At 44.1% G+C, this 18,413-nt stretch overlaps 3 protein-coding genes across 5 annotated transcripts; 1 reads left to right on the top strand and 2 right to left on the bottom strand.

The window, feature by feature from the left end:
- The first annotated feature begins 134 nt into the window (after positions 1-134).
- Positions 135-5,525, top strand: dnajc21 (DnaJ heat shock protein family (Hsp40) member C21). 3 transcript variants are annotated; one of them, XM_037485413.2, is made up of 12 exons: positions 135-560; positions 835-928; positions 1,386-1,509; positions 2,114-2,245; positions 2,431-2,735; positions 2,808-2,953; positions 3,311-3,407; positions 3,695-3,853; positions 3,950-3,998; positions 4,086-4,246; positions 4,434-4,527; positions 4,691-5,525. In XM_037485413.2, exons 1-12 carry the CDS (start codon positions 464-466, stop codon positions 4,847-4,849), a joined length of 1,617 nt encoding a protein of 538 aa, XP_037341310.2. In that variant the 5' UTR covers positions 135-463; the 3' UTR covers positions 4,850-5,525. The 3 variants fall into 3 exon arrangements, with proteins under 3 accessions (XP_037341310.2, XP_037341309.2, XP_037341308.2); XM_037485412.2 differs by having other exon boundaries at positions 4,083-4,246; positions 4,437-4,527; XM_037485411.2 differs by having other exon boundaries at positions 4,083-4,246.
- LOC119226992 (alanine--glyoxylate aminotransferase 2, mitochondrial-like) lies at positions 5,515-11,326 on the bottom strand. Its single transcript, XM_037485429.2, has 14 exons — positions 10,739-11,326; positions 9,135-9,223; positions 8,672-8,862; positions 8,451-8,574; positions 8,261-8,355; positions 8,056-8,149; positions 7,823-7,916; positions 7,479-7,579; positions 7,252-7,344; positions 6,896-7,028; positions 6,722-6,810; positions 6,216-6,365; positions 5,797-5,895; positions 5,515-5,691 (listed from the first exon to the last, which is right to left on the bottom strand). The coding sequence occupies exons 1-14, from the start codon at positions 10,833-10,835 to the stop codon at positions 5,575-5,577; spliced, it is 1,566 nt and encodes a 521-aa protein (XP_037341326.2). The 5' UTR covers positions 10,836-11,326; the 3' UTR covers positions 5,515-5,574.
- A 998-nt stretch (positions 11,327-12,324) lies between these two features.
- LOC119226982 (alanine--glyoxylate aminotransferase 2, mitochondrial-like) lies at positions 12,325-18,260 on the bottom strand. The gene is made up of 14 exons (XM_037485415.2): positions 18,090-18,260; positions 17,505-17,593; positions 17,150-17,340; positions 16,926-17,049; positions 16,747-16,841; positions 16,410-16,503; positions 15,970-16,063; positions 14,896-14,996; positions 14,663-14,755; positions 14,333-14,465; positions 13,889-13,977; positions 13,632-13,781; positions 12,807-12,905; positions 12,325-12,563 (listed from the first exon to the last, which is right to left on the bottom strand). Exons 1-14 carry the CDS (start codon positions 18,181-18,183, stop codon positions 12,462-12,464), a joined length of 1,548 nt encoding a protein of 515 aa, XP_037341312.2. The 5' UTR covers positions 18,184-18,260; the 3' UTR covers positions 12,325-12,461.
- Positions 18,261-18,413: the final 153 nt, after the last annotated feature.

The following is an 18,413-nucleotide window of genomic DNA, read 5'->3' as shown; positions in this document are numbered from 1 at the left end:
CACTTATATTGGTAGGCATAAAGAATCCTAACTGTTAGATCACCACATTAGTCATTTTTACGACCGAGTGGAGCCTAACAATATATCGCTCAATTGAATTGAATTACTGTAACAGTAGAGCTCAGCAACACTCAATTCTCGCGAGAGTTGTGTAGGCCAATACAGCTATGGCTCCTAGTGCTATCACCGGGTCGTAAATTAATCTAACGTAACAGGTAGCATAGCTAATCTGGCTGTCTTCGATCAAAGACATTGGGCATATTTCCATTTATAAGAGCGAGCATTACACCAATGTCTCTATCATCCGAGAAGTGTTGGTGCATAGGTGCTTTAGTCATAAAGATGCTGCCCGGTTGCTAGCACGCTGCAGTTAGCATAGCTAAATGCTAAAGCTAGCTCCGCCTGGGACAACGTGAGGAGCATATTTACTGAGTAACGTTATCTAAATTACTTCCGATTCACAATGAAGTGTCACTATGACGTCTTGGACGTAAAACGAGACGCGGGAGATGGTGACTTGAAGAAAGCTTATCGTAAATTAGCATTGAAATGGCACCCGGGTAAGTTGTGGTAGAAATAATTCCATGACCTGTCAGTTGACCAACGTAAGGTCAACGCTACTCTTATCACTGCAGTCTTTGGCCTAGGCTACTTCTGAAATGTATTGGATGTTAGGTATAGTAAGCCTTTGTGCTTCCGTGATATCAACTAACAGGAATCACCCATTTCTAATGTTGGAACGGTTAACGTTTGTAACTTCCTTTTGTGCTGGTTTATTCCCTCTACTCTCTCACTTTAACATCAACAATGTCTTCCGTCCGATATCATTTGCAGATAAGAACCTGGACAATGCAGATGAGGCGGCGGAGTATTTTAAGCTGATTCAAGCCGCTTATGATGTCCTGAGTGATCCGCAGGAGAGAGCCTGGTGCGTACTGAAGAGGCACAACGACGTTAGCACAAGAGACCAGCTCACCTGGTGGCAGTGGCGCTTCCTGTGGCAGGCTCAGCTGCCACGACTTGAACTAACAATCACACAAATCATACATGTGGATCAGATGTGTTGTAGTCTTTAGAACAGCCATTTCTTATCCGTATTTACCATCCTTCTCTCCGCTGCCTCTAAGTTTTTATCATTGTCATGTCAATAACTGGCAACTGATGTTAGCATGTATTAGCTTATTTTAATCAAATTGATAGCCATAATATTACAATACAACTACCAATGGTTGTAATATCAAGGACTTCAATGTATTGTTACTTAGTGTTAAATGATGACAAATTAAATCAGCCCTGGCATCTCTCTTGCTGTGTTGTTTGTGCAAACCGTGTGGCTTGAGTTAGCTTGTGTTCGTTTGAATCCATTGTTTCCTTCTGTGTCGCAGGTACGACAATCACAGGGATGCTCTGCTGAAAGGAGGAGTCAGTGGAGACTATGAAGATGACAGCATTGACCTGCTGCAGTACTTCACGGTCACCTGCTACGCCGGCTTCGGGGATGACGAGAAGGTGAGAAGTCCGCAGTGACAAGCGGCCACATCCAACGCTCAACCAACGGTGCTTCAGTCCAGTTCTTGATCTGGAAGAGAAGTGGCACTAGAATCAGGATCTCCGTCTGCCTAAGACATTTCAGCGATTCATGTCACCATGTGATAGTTGGATAAAATCGCCTCTCTAATCTGTCGACGTTACAACATGAGGAGCGTAAGAAGAGAAAAGTAGACAAGGCGTCCCGACCCAGGCATTAATTTAATCAAAGCTCAGACAGTCTGTCCTTGTTGCAGTGCAACTAAGGAGGAAGCAGTAATGACATCATCATATGCATTTAACAGAATTGTGCCCCACTTAAAAAGAAAAAAAAGAAGGTATTTTCTGTAACGCAATAACACTCAAACAGTTAACCAGAACAGGGGACAGAGCCAAGATTTGATGAAACCCAGGATGAATATTTGGCGTTGACTTCTAAACGCGGCGTACATCTCCTTGAACGGGACACGGTGCTTTGCTCGGTCGTGGCAGGTTCTTTCTTTGGGGCCAGAAATTCTTTGCGCATCTCAGAATCTATCATTTTTTCTCATGAATAATTCCCTTTAATTTTGATGTGTCCTTTTAGGGCTTTTACTCGGTCTACAGGAATCTCTTCGAGTCCATTGTGAAGGAGGAGATGGAGCATGTCAAGGTGGATGAAGAGGAAGAAGAGAAGGACTTTCCTCCCTTTGGAGACTCTGAGAGTGACTATGACAGCGTAAGCCAGCCCCACACTGAAATCTCACGAGGTTGTTTTTCTGTTGTGCAACGAATGAGTTCTTTTGTACGATTCAGTTACATGAATAAAAAAAGCACATTTTTTGAGCTGGTAACTTTTAGTCAACAGGAAACCTTATTAGTCGGCCTGTGGGCTCATCCACTCTCTGTATTTGCATATTGCAGGTGGTGCACATGTTCTATGGCTACTGGCAGAGCTTCTGCACTCGCAAAAACTTTGCCTGGAAGGAGGAGTACGACACGAGGCAGGCCTCCAACCGCTGGGAGAAAAGGGCCATGGAGAAGGAGAACAAGAAGACCAGAGAGAAGGCTCGGAAGGAGCGCAACGAGCTTGTGCGCCAACTCGTTGCCTTCGTTCGGAAGCGCGACCGCCGCGTGCAGGCCCACAAGAAGCTGGTGGAGGAGCAGAACGCCGAGAAGATCAAGAAGGTGGAGGCGCTGCGGCGGGAGCAGAAGCTCAGCCAGGCCAAGTAAGCTGCGGCCGGGTGAACGCGACGTGAAACCTTTCCCTTCTGCTCTTAATGCTGCGATGTGTGTCCCAGGCTGGCAGAGGAGTACAAGGAGCAGAGCTGGGCGGCCATGTCTGAGCTCGAGAAGGAGCTGCAGCAGATAGAGGCGCAGTACGGGGAGGAGTTTGGAGACGCATCGGAGAGTGAGGAAGACGAGCTGAACAGTGAAGAGGGAGGAGGTCAGTGAAGTTTTATTGGTTCGGGCGCACACACACACACACACACACACACACACACACACACACACACACACACACACACAGAGCATGAGCTCCGTAACACACTGATTTGGTGGGAGAGGTTTGACATTAGAACAGTTAAAGCCGCATGTTCTTTTTCTCTTCCTCTAACTCAAAAGCACATTATTAATGTGCGGTTAATGTGTAAGATAAAACATTTTGAATTAATCCAAAAGGCAGCAGATCAACGAGCCGTTTTGCTATTTCCACTGACAAGTGTTACCGGCGAGTGATGTGCGTGCCCGACGCTTTTCTTGATCTTTTTCTTTTCTCAAATGCATAAATATTCATTCACAGAAGCAGAGCAGCCTGAAGGAGACGGACTGACAATCGATGAGTACTATGATGATCTGTACTGCGCAGCCTGTGACAAATCCTTTAAATCAGATAAAGCGTGAGTGACCTTTCGACTAACTCCACCTGCTTGTGCCTCATGTAACTGTGTATTGTTGTGTTTACAACTCTAGTCAAACTTAAGTGACTATGTCAATTGTTGTCATTGTTCACGCGTTGATTCTGCCTTTTTTTTGTTTTGTTCGTTCTTCATTTTATTCACCTGCTTTAGCTCATTTAGTTTTTCTTTAGAGGAATGGCAATAAATATTTTTAATAATTATAATAATTGTTGTAGCTAATAATGCAAATCTGCATCCGTTTTTTAAAATTCCCTTTCTTTTTGCAGTATGAAAAACCATGAAAAATCCAAAAAGCACCGGGAGCTAGTGGGGTTGCTACGACAACAGCTGGAGGAAGAGGATAATTCATTTGGTCTTAATTTGGATGGAATAGGGCAGGAAAATGCTCAAGATGAAGAGGAAGAGGATAACAGGCCACGGCAAAAGTATGTAGCCTTCTTTCTTTTCACCTGGTTGTCACCTGGTGGTGAGAATAGCCTGATGACTCATCAACATTTACATTTTCCTTTTCACTTTCTCAGGCTGTCCAAAAAGCAGAAGAGAAAAAAGAAGCAGCAGAAAGTAGCACAGGTGAGGGTCGTCTTTCATTTCTTTCAGAAGCGGTGTACGGGTTGGTGTAAAAAGCCAGATGCATTCATGCTCTTCTCTCCATAGCAGAGTGCTCCAGGGGAGGTGGGAGAGCAGGAGCAGGCGGAGGCGGAGAAAGTGGAGGTGGAGAAACCAACAGTGACCAGGAGCGAGGTCGATGCCCCCGAGAAGTCAGAGAACACCAAAGAGCCTGAGAAGCAGGATGACCCCTCTCCTGCAGGAGTCACGAGGTCAGTTGGTTCACCAGTCTGTCTGTTGCTGGGCAACTGTTCAACAGTTAGTTCTAGCAGAGGTTTTTTGCCAGAGACCACTGGCTGTTAGAGATGAACTTGGCATTTGAGTTTTCGATTGAATGGTGCACACCTTGTATTTATGAATTGTCATTTGTACTTATGTGTTGACCAAATGTTGCCTCAGCAGCTCTGGGAAGACAAAAGGAAAGAAAGGAGGAGCCAAAGACAAACCGAAGAGTGTCAACAAGTCTAACACAGGAGTGGAACAGATTCCTGAGGTTTGTACCGTTAAACCCAGAGTTTAAGAGGATTTATGGGAGTGGTTGTCTGCATCTTGGTCCATTTAGGTATTTCCTCATTACAAATCTCTTACACTAACACATCAGTTACTGTTAGTAAATAGTCCCTGGTTATATTATTAAATCACATTTCCATCTCCAGAGTGAAGTAATCCTCTTCTGTGTGACCTGCAACAACGAGTTCTCCACAAGAAACAAGCTGTTTGACCATCTGAAGACCAGCGGCCACGCTAGCGCTCTGTCCTCCAACGCTCCCCACAGCTCCACGAGCAAGAGCAAAAAAGACAAGAAGAACAGATAACACGTCTTCATCGGGGGGGCTGGAAGGGGCCTCAGCAGGGACACAGGAGTGAGCGAGATAAATAAAAGAACCCGTTGAAGGAGGACTTTTAATGGACTGACCCAGAGGGATTTTTTTTAATTTTTTATTCTTCCCCCGATTCTCTTATATCGATCGTTTTTTGTGCGAGCGATTGGAACTTTTAGTACATTTCAAAGTAACTTATGAACATGCATGATTTAGGGAATCCCGTCTCTTGGTTTATCACAAAAGGCTCTGTGGTGGTAAAACTGCATCATAAGAATAAAGGTGATACTGAACGTCGGTATTTATACAACAACTCTGAAAATGATCTCCACTGATGCCTCTAGAAACAATTTTTAATAATAAAATACATTTTATTATTTTTTACATTTGTTTCATTTGGTGACATAAAACCAAAATTACACAAAGTATTTCATAGCCCAAATAGCCCATCATCACTGTGGATCAGAGCCAGATGAATGAATCAGAAGTTGGTCAGAAACAAAGTCAATTGGAATTAGTGATACGCATGAGAAAAAATGGTTCCAATAGAAGGATTCACTTGTTATAACATGCAGAATATACTAAAGAGTTGAAGTACCTGTTTACGAATGATTATGATCAGGACAAAAATAATGATCTATTTAAAATGTGACGTTTATACAAATGTAAACCGTGCAGTTGGCTGCTGAGTGGTGGTGTTCATTTCCTGGCATTGACTTTCACTTCGGACCTGTTGATCTTCTGTCCGTGTAGCTGTGCACAGCCTTGTTAAAAACTGCAAGGAAGAAATCGACGTCCTCCTGGGTGATGCACATCGGGGGCTGGATGCGGAACGTCTGCAGGGGTGAGAAAAGCTGGGAGTAATTATGGGCTAACGAGACCAGCGCGGCATTCCTACCACGCGCCGATGAAATATAAAACGATCCGAGTGAGTGAGTTACCTGTCCGTACACTCCTCCTTTCCCTATCAGGACTCCCGTGTCCTTCATGTCCTCGAAGATCTCACCCATCGCCTCGGGAGGCAGCGGGTCTCTGCTGGCCTGTGGGCGACGGAGGAGAGGCCCCCAAAAAAGGGCGGATGGCGCTGAATGTGCGGAACTCAAGTTGAGAACGTCATTCATCGGCAAGTTATCCCGAATGGTCAGACAGGCTTCTACATCCACAGTTTACTGAATAATGATAAAAAGCTAACACGGCAGGAATATTGATTAATCGCTTTACATGCTAATAAAATGGTAATTTCTGCATAGTAGTGTCAAAAAGAAAAAACACAAATATTTTGTATGAATATAAATCTGGCTTTAGAGAAAAAGGAAAGAAAACGGCACATACGATTAAGTATGAGCATGTGAGTCAATACCTTGTCTTTGACCATTTCCACACCGATCTGCAGGCCTTTCCCACGGACGTCCCCGATGATCTCGTACTCGTCTCTCAGATCTGCCAGTCGTTTCAGCAGATAGGTCCCCACCTTAAGACTGTTCTGCTGTGTGCCGTCTTCTCGGATGGTCTGTGGCGTAAAGATCGCTCCGTTACTGTTCAGAGTCCAGCTGACTTCACTTAACGCTCCTTTTTAAAAATTTTAACAAATGCTGTTCGGGGCTGTGGTGGGCAAAGTGTTGAGCTACTAGTCTGTCTGATTGAACAGGGACAAAGAAAACATGCAATTTGACTCTGTAGAGAATCATGTCCCATCTAAATACAACATCATATATATGCCTCCATTTGGCTCCAGATGTTTTCACCCACACAGTATGTGCTGCTAAAAACCTTACGAATTAAACCTAACTCGGTGTGCTTGAGTGACTGCGTGGACTTTTGTGCCAATGAACGGGACCGATGTGTAGAGAGAAGACGGATTCTCACGTCAAGCACTGACGAAGCAACGGCACAAGCCAGAGGACTTCCTCCAAAGGTGTTGAAGTGCAAGGCCTTCCCGAAGGAAGCAGCAATTTCTGGGAAACACACAAGTGAACGAGCTCACGCTTCCAGCCTCTGATGTTTCATACCAGGTTTTTCTGTCTGGCGGCATAATCTCACCGGGTGTTGTAACCACAGCCCCCATCGGGAAACCATTACCAATCCCCTTCGCCATGGTAACCATATCGGGAATGACGCCGTGACCCTGGAATCCCCAGAAGTGGCTTCCTGTTCGCCCAAAGCCCGTCTGGACCTGTCAGGCGCATAACAGATTAGATTCTGTACATTTTTGATTCAAGTTTCATAATACATGACGCAAGCATTACTGCTAAAAAAAAAAAGAAGAAAAGACCGAACCGCGTTGAAAAACCGAGTTCTGGGAAGTACGTCCTCACATTGAATTTACGTATTACGCCGGTTCACTTTATGTCCTTAATACTTAGTACTTGAGCAGCGCACGACTTTGTGTGGCTAACCTCGTCTGCAATGCAGAGTCCTCCTCTCTCTCTTACAAGTCTGTAAGCCTCCTTGAGGTAGTTTCTTGGGTACTGCACAGCTCCTCCCATTCCCTGTAAACAAACACAAAAACATCGACATCTTAACCAACACGAGCAGTCCCGCTGAACGCGAGGCAACGATCATCAAGGGGAGGATGCACTGAAGCTCGACCTTTCCAGAGCAACTCCAGAAAAGGATTTAATACCTGAATCGGCTCTGCAAATAAACCGGCAACACGACTTGGCACACTGGTGGCGAATGTCTCTTTGAGCTGCCCAACGTAAAGGTCATTTGCCACGCAGTATCCTGTGTGAGGAAATTGGACAAATGAAGTATAACACAAATAGTTCTCTTAATATATTGTGTGACCTCTTTCCACATAAGACCAAAGCATCGATCCACATGAAATGTTATAGGAGGATTATTGCAGTAATTGTCTTAAAGCTATCCTAGATATGTAAAGACATCCTATTCGCGAGAGCACATGCCATGTGTGCGTGTGTGTGTGTGTGTGTGTGTGTGTGTGTGTGTGTGTGTGTGTGTGTGTACCTTGAGCACAGCCACATTCTCTGATGGTCTGCACAGGAGAATCCCTGCAGTGGCTTCCTCCCCACGGACCTCTGAACACATCCGGACTCATGGTCTGTTTGTTTGGGGAAGAAACGCAGTCAGCTAGAGGAACCCGACGGGGGGGACCTCATCCCGAAAGGCCGCACAAAGTGACCAGGTGATGAAGACTTGGACTACAAGTGACGCATTTCGACGTGTCGTTGTATACATACGTGCGTGCAGCCGGAACTGGTGGCGACGGGGAATTTATACGGTGAGTTGGAGGTGAGACCCATGGTCTGTTGTGTGCCGCCGTGGTACGATCCTCTGGGGGGTTAAAAAAAAAACGAAAGAACAATCAACAGTTAACAATTAGGCAAATGAAAGCTAAGTATTGCTAAAATGTTTGGCTTGCACGTGAGAATATTAGCCTCGTACCTGAAGGCGATGATGTCAAAGTTCCCCGTGTGAAGCCGAGCCATCAGCATGGCCAGGTCATTGGCTTCTGAGCCGCTGTTGGTCAGATATATCACCTGCAGAGGGACACAGAGACCAGCAGACATTTACTCAGGATCCTGGTTCTCCTCTAATCAAAGGGAGGGGGAGGGGGTGGGGCCCACCATCGCACCTTGAGAGGATCCGGGAAGTAGGAGGCCAGCTTCTCAATGTACTCATGCAGAGGAGGGTGGGCGTAGATGTTTGTAGTATGGCACAGTCTCCTCAGCTGTCTCTGCGTGGCTTCGGTCACCTTCCTGAAGCCACAGGCGGGCAAATGTCACGACGGCAAGTAGCGGACAGGCGATTTTTGGCTGCTCACCGTCGGACTCGCTGAGGAAAGAAGGACCTTACGGGTGGCAGTGGCCCACGCTGACCGTAGCCACGCCGGCAAAGAGGTCCAGGTACCGCCTCCCGTCCACGTCCCACAGCCACTGCATGTGGCCCTGGTGGATGAACACGGGTCTCTTGTAGTAGGTGACCTTGGTGACCATGGGGTTGCAGTTCCTCTCTCGGATCTCCACCATCCGCTCTTTGGACGTCCCCTGGACGGAGGCAAGTGCGCAGGAAAAGGATTATGGTGCCCATAGAAGCCAATGCAATGCATTGTGGGTTTAATGCACGTCTCTGTGTCATTTTACACAGCCATTCAAGGTCCACAGAGGAGACCAGTACTGATTATTTACTAAATTCATACTAATCGTTAATGTCCATCTCAATGTTGTACGCCCTCTTTGCCTGACATAGGCCTCAAAACATTTCACGTTAATATTAGAACCCAGCGAGCCTCTGTTTGGGTTTCCGAAATCCTCTTTACCTTGTATTCCTCTGGCTTGAAATTGCATGGAGGCATCTCAGCGAAGTCCGCGGGTCGACACTCGAGTGCCGATTTCTGACACACAGCACCTATGGGAAAGGGTTTTGATGGAAATTCAGAAATAAATACAGGAGTGTTGTTGGAGTTATTGCTGGTGTTCTACGGCAAGCACTTGGAAGGTGTGGACAGAACAGATTTCTGGGATATTTCTTGGGTGCATCATAAAACTATGAAGCGGTACAAAGCCCTGTTTCATTTGAGATGCTATTCTTCCACGAGAGAGACAATACAAGTACACAACGAGACCGGTCCTGCCCCCAAGAACGAGACTGCAGGGCCTAATCTGTCAAACAGAAATACCCCGTTCCGGTTGAAGGCACGCCAGTGTGTGTGAACGTAGACAGGAAAGGCCATGACGCATGACATGCTCTGGCATAGGCATTGGCAGGAAATTCGAGGACAAAACACTAACTCACTGATAGAAGAAGTTCGCAGCTTTGAATCACTGGAAATGAGTGCAATTAAAATTCGTTTAAAACATGTTGATGTTGAGGTTTTGTTTTGAATATAAATATCTCGGAAGGAGTTAAATACAAAGTGTACAACTGATGTGGTGATGATGGGGATGTGAAAACATTAGTAAAACCAATGACTATAGTGCAAAACACAAAGTATGTAAAACAGAAAGGTCCTCATTTGGATCTCAGGGGTCATTTTAACCAATATATTATATACATATACATACAAATACATACATACATATACATTTTCATTATATGGTACTTCATTCTGAGTTTCATTCTGGTCAATTTGTAATTGAAATAAAAACCTGGTAAATGGTTGAATTGCATGTACTTCCAATTCTTCTACTCAAGGCTGTAAGTAAATGTTGGTTAGAACTGATCTGATGAAATATAACATTTTTGTTAAATAAAATACATTGCTGTTACTTCCTGGAAAAACATTTGTGTGGAGATTACATTTAAATCAAAATGCACATTTTTCAAATATGACTACGAATATTTTTTTGCCCTGTTTGCAGGATTCTATTCTTTCAACATTCTCTGCTTTTATCAAAATGGATGCAGTTTACTTAATTATTGACTATGTGACCTAGTGTTGGGCTCCAATCTCAACTGCCAGCTCTGCAAACACTAAGAAACAACAACGATTACCTCAGATTCCTCAGTTTCACTAAATCACACCAATAATCTGTAATTCCAAAACAACATCATCCAATTGATTCATCAGCCAACATGCTAAAATTATTTCAAATGTAATGTATTGCCAGCTGATATTCCAAACTACCTACAGGCGAAACTCGAAAAATTAGAAAATCGTGCAAAAGCTCATTACTTTCAGTTATTCAACTTAAAAGGTGAAACTATTATATTATATCAAATAAAGGCTTGAAATATCTCACTTTGCATGTAATGAGTCTATATAATATATTAGTTTCACCTTAAGCTTTTGCACGATATTCTAATTTTTCGAGTTTCACCTGTATGTCCTGCATAGAGGTTACGGTGCATAAAACACAGATCATCAGCAGCAGGTCAACGATGTAAGTTGTTATGCTTCTGCTCGTCGCCGTGGTAACTCACCACTTCCCAGGTGAAGTCTGGCCGAAGCGGGCGAACAGCGTGACCGCCCCGTTAAAGCCGCCCCGCGGCCTCTCAGAGAGGAAACAACTTTAAACATGATGAGCGATCCACTTCCCCCCTCTATGCGCTTAAGCAGCCGACACACTTCACTTAAAAAGGCTCGAGGATGGGAGGATGGTGAGCAGCCAATGGTACCCCCATCCTACAATGATTCCTCCGAAACGTCACAGAGATTAATGTACAACTTGTTGTCGCTAGATTTCACCCAAAACATGCTCACTGATTAGGTTCAGGAAGAAGGCCAGATATGTCGGGTGGTGCCAGTTCTTTCCTGTTTTGAGGACGGACCTCATCCGCTCCGAGTGAGTGAGTGTTGTTTTTTGTGAGTGACTGCGCTGGCTTTGATGAAGGTTGTCATGGCGCCTGTCTGCACCTGAGAAAGTGCTCGGGAAAAAAAAACCACCCCTCTGAAACCAGTAAATGTAAGAGGAAGCTCTTGGGATGTTTTTAAACTCGCTCTACTCTGCACTGCACAAATAATACAGCACTGACCTTTTGGAGGCCTCAGTTCTGAAATGTGCTCCGGTCCACCTGGTCAAGAGAGCTTTCACAAGAAGTTCTTGTGATTGAAACCCTGGAGCCTAACGGAGGTTGTGCAACACTTGTTGTTTCTGTTACAAATGGAGGGAAAAACAAAAGTTAGTTTAAGACTTTGACAACGTTGGTAGAGATTGCGTCCTACCAATTTACCCATTTAATTATAGTTACACTTATCTGAATCTAGGAAGAATGTTATATACACACAGATCACTGCAAAGACAAATCAAGTTCTTCAATGGCCAAAAGGCTCGGTGGTTTTCAACTTAATGCAGTTATTATAGTCGTCATGCCCTTTGGATTTATGGAGCAGATTTCAATGCAGGGTGGAGGCACTGTGCTCTTGTATTTGAACAATGTGACCCACTTGTGTGCATGTACAAGGGAAATCTCTATTAGTGGAGTATGCGAGGACGAGACTAAGACTAAAACTAAGTATTAGTCTTTCAGAAGCGATTAAGCATTTGATCATATGTGGTGTGTGTTTTTCCACCTGTAGGATAATAATCGATTTAACATATAAAATATCCAAACACCTTCTTGACTTGAAGTCTTTGACGGTGTCTTTATGTCAGGTTACATCACCTTGTTCATGGACAATATCCCATTGAGCCATTTGGACAGTATTATGGAGTCGACCTTCTTCAGATCCAAAACAAGGTTGTTCCTCAAACTAATAGATTTATTATAATTATCACATTCACATATTTTATAAACAACCCTTGTACATTGTTACATCCCAAAGTGATTCAGGAGACAGAAACAAAGTGATCTTCAGGCTTTAGTTATAAAAGCCCTTCCTCATCCATCTGGTGAGGTGTATAAAATCGTGTGGACGTAACATTGGAGAAACCTGCAAGCAAACGCTAAAATGTAAGAATTATCCCACCGAGGACCCGGCCCAGCCCAACTCTTCTTCAACAAAAGCATCTGGCAGCACAGGCTCCAAAACTTGCTGAAGATATGGATGTGAAAAGAATGTCAACAAATGTACCAAGTTGTTTTTATTACAGCAAAAGTGCCCTTTCTATATTGACATGCAGAGGCAATAAACGAGGTGTAGTATTCCCCAGAAGGTCGGCTTGTTCCTCGGCAATGATCAACCCGGCTGACCTTCATCTGACTTTTATCTTCTCTCCATGTAGTTGTGGATGGACTTGTTAAAAATGGCCAGGAAGAAATCTGCATCTTCCTTCGTGATGCACATTGGGGGTTTGATCCGGAAGGTCTAAAGTGGTTAGAAAAACAAGAAACCAATTATGAAATCAACAAGGCAAACGATGCGTGGGGGCAAAATGTTACCAGGAAAACATGTCAGGTGCTTCATTCCGTGTCACTTAGTAAAGGCAACATACGTGTAGCAGCAGACACGGCAATGTTAAGAATCGGAATCCATGATAAAATGTTTTTTTGGTGGTGTGAAAACGCCCCGAGTTTAACCGAGCCCCGAGAATTAACCGAGCGCCGTCACCTGGCCGTAGACTCCGCCTTTCCCAATCAGGACCCCCATGTCCTTCACGTCCTCGAAGATCTCACCCATCGCCTCGGGAGCCAGCGGGTGTCTGCTGGCCTGTGGACGACAGAGACCAAGGTGAGAGGAGGGACGAGTGTGCGCCTGTTACGGTAACCACGGTAACTGCTTCAGTCCCAATACGTATTTGAGAGTAACTCGGCACTTTACCCAAATTGGCTCGAGAGGGTGTTCATTACAGGCACTTTCTTCCGTAGAAAGCGGAGTGGTTTCTTTGTCCAGGACACTTAACGTGTGCCGTCAAGTCAACCATGGGAAAACATGTTTGTATTTACTCCTGCATGACAACCTTTGAATGGCCGACTCAAAGAACTCACTCGGTTTTCCTTCGGTCAGATGACTCTTCTCTAATCGGTGTAAATGTGGTGGGTGTGATGCTTCGGTGTTAACCAATTACTGCATACCAAGGAATCCACCGGAATCTAAGTTCATTTTCAGTCAAACAGACGATGTGTCGCCATGACAACCTACTTTGTGCCAGTGTTTTAAGTGTGAACGAGAGAGAAAGTTTCTATTCTTCTTCTTCTTATTGTGGTAATAAGGTCTTATTTCATCAGTATGTTCTTTTCAAATAAAAAAAAATCTCTCACCATCAACGTATAAAACAGAACTCAGGTCAGCATCTGTGATTGTGTTCTCTACCCAATTACAGATAATGGTTAACTGGGGCGCTGCTGGACATTGCCCCTGGGAGGTTCAGCTCGCACGCACGCCGTTCTTACACGTGAGGCGAGGCGAGCGCCACATTGGTTTGCAAATAAATACCTTGTCTTGGACCATTTCCACGCCGATCAGCAGGCCTTTTCCACGGACGTCCCCGATGATCTCGTACTTGTCTCTGAGTTTTGCCAGCTCTGTCATCAGATAGGTGCCCACGTTGAGGCTGAGCTGCTGCGCGCCGTCGCCTTTGATAGTCTGTGAATGTACGAGATCATTTCATGTTTGAACTTCTTGGATTATACATTTTTAGTTTTTAGATGCAGCTACAGTAATAGGGTTGATTTTGGAAAATTCATTCTTACATCGAGCACCGATGAAGCAATAGCACAAGCCACGGGGTTTCCTCCAAAGGTGTTGAAGTGAACACCCTTGGCAAATGAGGCTGCGATTTCTGGAGAGAGAAAAATGCATGCATATTACTTCCATTACTTCTATTACATCTTCCATCTAATAATTTAGAATATCTTTTTTTTTAGATAAGATTTGTGGACTTTTTTTCCATTGCGTTCCAGGCCAAATATTTTTAAACTTCTTTTTCTATGGTATTCTTAGACGTAATATACAAAAAAAAAAATCCACCTAATATTGTTTAACTTTTTTTCCATGATATAATTTTTGACATTCATATTTTCATATCAGATCATATTTTTGCCTTCTTTTTCAATGGATATTTTGACCTAACATATTTTTTAACCTAATATCGACAGAAATAATACAGATTTTTACATTTGGGCTATTTATCTCACCTGGTGTAGTAACAACAGCTCCCATTGGGAAACCATTACCAATGCCCTTGGCCATCGTAACCATATCAGGAATGACATCGTGACCTTGGAAGCCCCAGAAGTGGCTTCCTGTTCGCCCAAATCCAGTCTGGACCTGTCCGTTACAAAATAGTTGATTACAATTCTCCCTTCTTTTAAACCAGCAATGCTGTTTGTGTATTACAACGTGTCTTTGAGTAATGCGACAGGAGTAACTGGTTCAGCAGGTTATCTTTACAAACAACATCATTCAAAGTATGAATGCAAAATCTATTAAAACAATATATTTATAACAAATGAAGCTTCTCCAACCTCATCAGCGATGCAGAGCCCTCCTCTCTCTCTTACAAGTTTGTAAGCCTCCTTCAGGTAGGTTTTCGGGTACTGCACAGCTCCTCCGACTCCCTGTGCGAATCAAACGTTCACTCGACGTTACGTTGTATGCGTGTAAAAAGAAAGCAACAGATCAGACATAGAAAAGCATCAACAACACGGTGACAGTGAGACTAGATTACGTGTGATTCTGAAGAAAATAAGCTGAACACCTGAATCGGCTCTGCAAAGAAAGCGGCAATGCGACTGGGGACGCTAGTGGCAAATGTCTCTTTGAGCTGTCCGATGTACTGGTCGTTTGCCATGCAATAACCTGTGGGATTAAAAATAAAGGGATTATTTTAAACTAATACAGACAGTGAGAAACCGTGCAAATACAAGGACGATGGTACTCTTTATGCAGAAGAAAATATTGTTAATCACCTTTCCATGAAACACAATCATAAAATAATAATAATAATAATACTACATGGTTCACAGTTCTTGAATCAGTCACATAGTTGGATCCAAAAGTCTTGAACAACTGCTAAACACTTTGTTCTTGTTTTCAGGATTTTACTATTTCCATTGTTAAAATATTTTTGCAATTATGTTTCATGGCTGGAGATAAAGATGTTATAATCACCACATTATTAATTTAGTGCTAAGTGTTTACATTTAAAACATATGACAGCAAATGGCGGCATCAGAGTTGTTAAAGACGGAAACTAATGTCACAATGTCAAGTTTCTCTTGTATGAACTGGTTCCATTTTTCCAACACTACACCACACGACAGTTCCTGAGTGCGGTAAAAGGTTGAAAGAGGTAAATGATCCACTGTCAGAGACTTTGGACTTTTAAGGGTGTCAACTGACCAGTTTTACCCTCAAGGCTTTGAGTCAGTTATTAGAGAAACAAACACAATGGTGAATTGCAAAACTACTCATTACAATCCAAATCCATTTAACAGAGATCTGTGCAGAAGCACAAAACTGAACAAATGCTTTCAAATGTCCTTTTCACCTGAGACGAAGACACCATTTACTCTTTCACAAGATGCCGCTATATGTGGAAGTTGTTCTGCATGTGAATTCATAGATATAAACCTCCAGCATGAAAACCTTGTTTATCACTGTGCACGAACACAAGACGTTTCAACAGTGCAAGTTAATGTTTTGTATGAATATGAAAAAGGGGTCAAAATGATTCATCTCAAAGTCAACGAAGAGTGTTGTTTTTTATTTATGAGAGCCGTGCGAGTGCTTGGAGCCACGTGTTCACGTGTGTGTGTGTGTGTGTGTCTACCTTGAGCACAGCCACATTCTCTGATGGTCTGCACAGGAGAATCCCTGCAGTGGCTTCCTCCCCACGGACCTCTGAACACATCTGGACACATGGTCTGTTTGTTTGGGGCAGAGAGCAGCACAGACACATCATCATAACATTTGGGATGCAAAACACTGAAATTAAATGAGTTAAAAAATGCATTAATTCATGCACCAAGAGCTCAAAGTTCAGGAACGGATTGCTTGGATTCTATTTATGTGAGGCAGATGCTGTGTGTGTGTGTGTGTGTGTGCACATGTTCTTTCTCTGCACTAATTGAACACACTCTCCCCTTCGGCCTTCTGTATCACACACACACACACACACACAGCTGTCCGTTTATATTACTATATCCTGGATTCAACACAAATCATGATGTGCATTTAATATGGCACTGTAATATATTCATGCATACGCACATTTGTGCAGCCCAAACCATTGGCGATGGGGTATTTATACGCTGCGTTGGAAGTGAGACCCATGGTCTGTGGGCTGCCACCGTGGTAAGATCCTCTGCAAGGTGGGACAATTTGTGATATGTTGGATGAATGTAAGAATAAAATTAAAACAGACTTCCAAGAAGAACTTTTTTAATCTTTCTGAGTAGTTCAAAAAGTCAACGTTGTAATCGACATTAATCATACATTTTTTAATTAACTGATGTGTGCATTGCTATTATATATTTTTAAATTCTCCAATTTCACGAACTTTGTATGAGGCACATGACGCTCATACAATTCATAAAACAACTTGTACCTGAAGGTGATGATGTCAAAGTTCCCCGTGTGAAGCCGAGCCATCAGCATGGCCAGGTCATTGGCTTCTGAGCCGCTGTTGGTCAGATATATCACCTGCAGAGGGACACACATTTCAATCACAGCCTGCGGATTTGTGCAGGATCCTCTCCTCACAGCTGATCGGCTCCACCATGGCACCTTGAGAGGATCCGGGAGGCAGGAAGCCAGCTTCTCGCAGTACTCATGGAGAGGTGGATGGGCGTAGATGTTCGTGGTATGCCACAGTCTCCTCAGCTGCTTCTCCGCGGCTGCTGTTACTGTCCTTTTCCCCAGAAGATGTCAGAAACCAAATGTGAGAATTGATTGAAATCTTTTTTTTTTCTTTTTTTTATTGCGACGTTGAACTACAAGAAGGACCTTACGGGTGGCAGTGGCCCACGCTGACCGTAGCCACGCCGGCAAAGAGGTCCAGGTACCGCCTCCCGTCCACGTCCCACAGCCACTGCATGTGGCCCTGGTGGATGAACACGGGTCTCTTGTAGTAGGTGACCTTGGTGACCATGGGGTTGCAGTTCATCTCTCGGATCTCCACCATCCGCTCTTTGGACGTCCCCTGGACGGAGGCAAGTGCACAGCGCAGGAGTCGGCACCAGCGTGTGTGTGTGTGTGTGTGTGTCTACGTTTTCCCGGAATTGCTTAGTGATTTTTGAACACAGGAGACCCCCAACCGTGCGAGGCTGAGACACACTATTCCCGGAGAATGTCGTCCATTATTACCGCGTATTCCTCCGGTTTGAAATCGCAGGGGGGCATTTCCGGGACGTCTGTGGGACGGGGCGCCAGGTGGGATTTGTGACATAACGCACCTGTGAAACAGCGAGGGGGGGGGGGACTGAAGTTCAGACTGTGAGGCCAAAGCAGCGCTGACAGCGTTAATTGGCCGATAAAACATAGCGTTCCCCTTGTCGCACCAGCCGAGAGCTGTGCACTTTTAATTAGTGTTGTGTAATTAATGTTTTGGTGAAATTCAGACTCTCAGTTTATAATCTGAACAAGCTGTTTTACCTCTACCCACACGGATTGAACTTGACCCTGCATTATGTAACTCTGTTGTTAACTTTGGATCCTTCAGCTACCTAATAACATCAGCAACATATTTTTTACACCAGTTTCCTTGCCGAACCTTATTTTAGTGTGATAAAAAAAATGCAAATATAGGTACTCTGCGTGTATTTTGCATTGTTTTTGAGCAGCTGGCTTCTAGCGGGAGGACATTTCAGAGTCTTCTGGTCTCCGCGTCATTATTTAAAAGTCAACCCCGTATTTACGGTGTAACGGAACACAACAACACAACGAACTCACCGCCCGCCGAGTGGAGTTTAAACGAACCGGACCGAGAGCAGCGCTTTCCGGTTAAAACACAGCGGCCACTCAGCGAGGAGGCGAGTTTGAACATGTTGAGCAGGTCGGACCCTCCGCGGCGGACTTCCACCCCGTCGGGCCCCGCAGCAACTTAAAACGACCCCGCAAGCCAAAAGGGCCCCTCGAGGCGTCACGGGATGCGCGCGCACGTCTAACAAAACAAACATACATTTTTATTTTTTAATATAAAAACAACATGTTTTGTTTTTTCGCCCAATATCTATATCACATACTATATATATAAAATAAAAACTATGTGACAAC

This window comes from Pungitius pungitius, chromosome 18, assembly GCF_949316345.1.
Source record: "Pungitius pungitius chromosome 18, fPunPun2.1, whole genome shotgun sequence".
Lineage (NCBI taxonomy): Eukaryota > Metazoa > Chordata > Actinopteri > Perciformes > Gasterosteidae > Pungitius > Pungitius pungitius.
Note: the sequence above shows the minus strand (reverse complement) of the source record. Positions and strands in the feature narration are given on the sequence as shown.

Excerpts from the sequence above, each read along its gene's own strand:
- dnajc21 (XM_037485411.2), top strand. The coding sequence starts at position 464 with ATGAAGTGTCACTATGACGTCTTGGACGTAAAACGAGACGCGGGAGAT. Across the intron at positions 561-834 it reads AGCATTGAAATGGCACCCGG|ATAAGAACCTGGACAATGCA; the intron begins GTAAGTTGTGGT and ends TATCATTTGCAG. Across the intron at positions 3,408-3,694 it reads TCCTTTAAATCAGATAAAGC|TATGAAAAACCATGAAAAAT; the intron begins GTGAGTGACCTT and ends TTCTTTTTGCAG.
- LOC119226992 (XM_037485429.2), bottom strand. The coding sequence starts at position 10,835 with ATGTTTAAAGTTGTTTCCTCTCTGAGAGGCCGCGGGGCGGCTTTAACG. Across the intron at positions 8,150-8,260 it reads TTTGACATCATCGCCTTCAG|AGGATCGTACCACGGCGGCA; the intron begins GTACGAGGCTAA and ends TTAACCCCCCAG. Across the intron at positions 7,580-7,822 it reads AGAATGTGGCTGTGCTCAAG|GATACTGCGTGGCAAATGAC; the intron begins GTACACACACAC and ends TTCCTCACACAG.
- LOC119226982 (XM_037485415.2), bottom strand. The coding sequence starts at position 18,183 with ATGTTCAAACTCGCCTCCTCGCTGAGTGGCCGCTGTGTTTTAACCGGA. Across the intron at positions 17,341-17,504 it reads TCAAACCGGAGGAATACGCG|GGGACGTCCAAAGAGCGGAT; the intron begins GTAATAATGGAC and ends GCCTCCGTCCAG. Across the intron at positions 13,978-14,332 it reads AGCTGTTGTTACTACACCAG|AAATCGCAGCCTCATTTGCC; the intron begins GTGAGATAAATA and ends TTCTCTCTCCAG.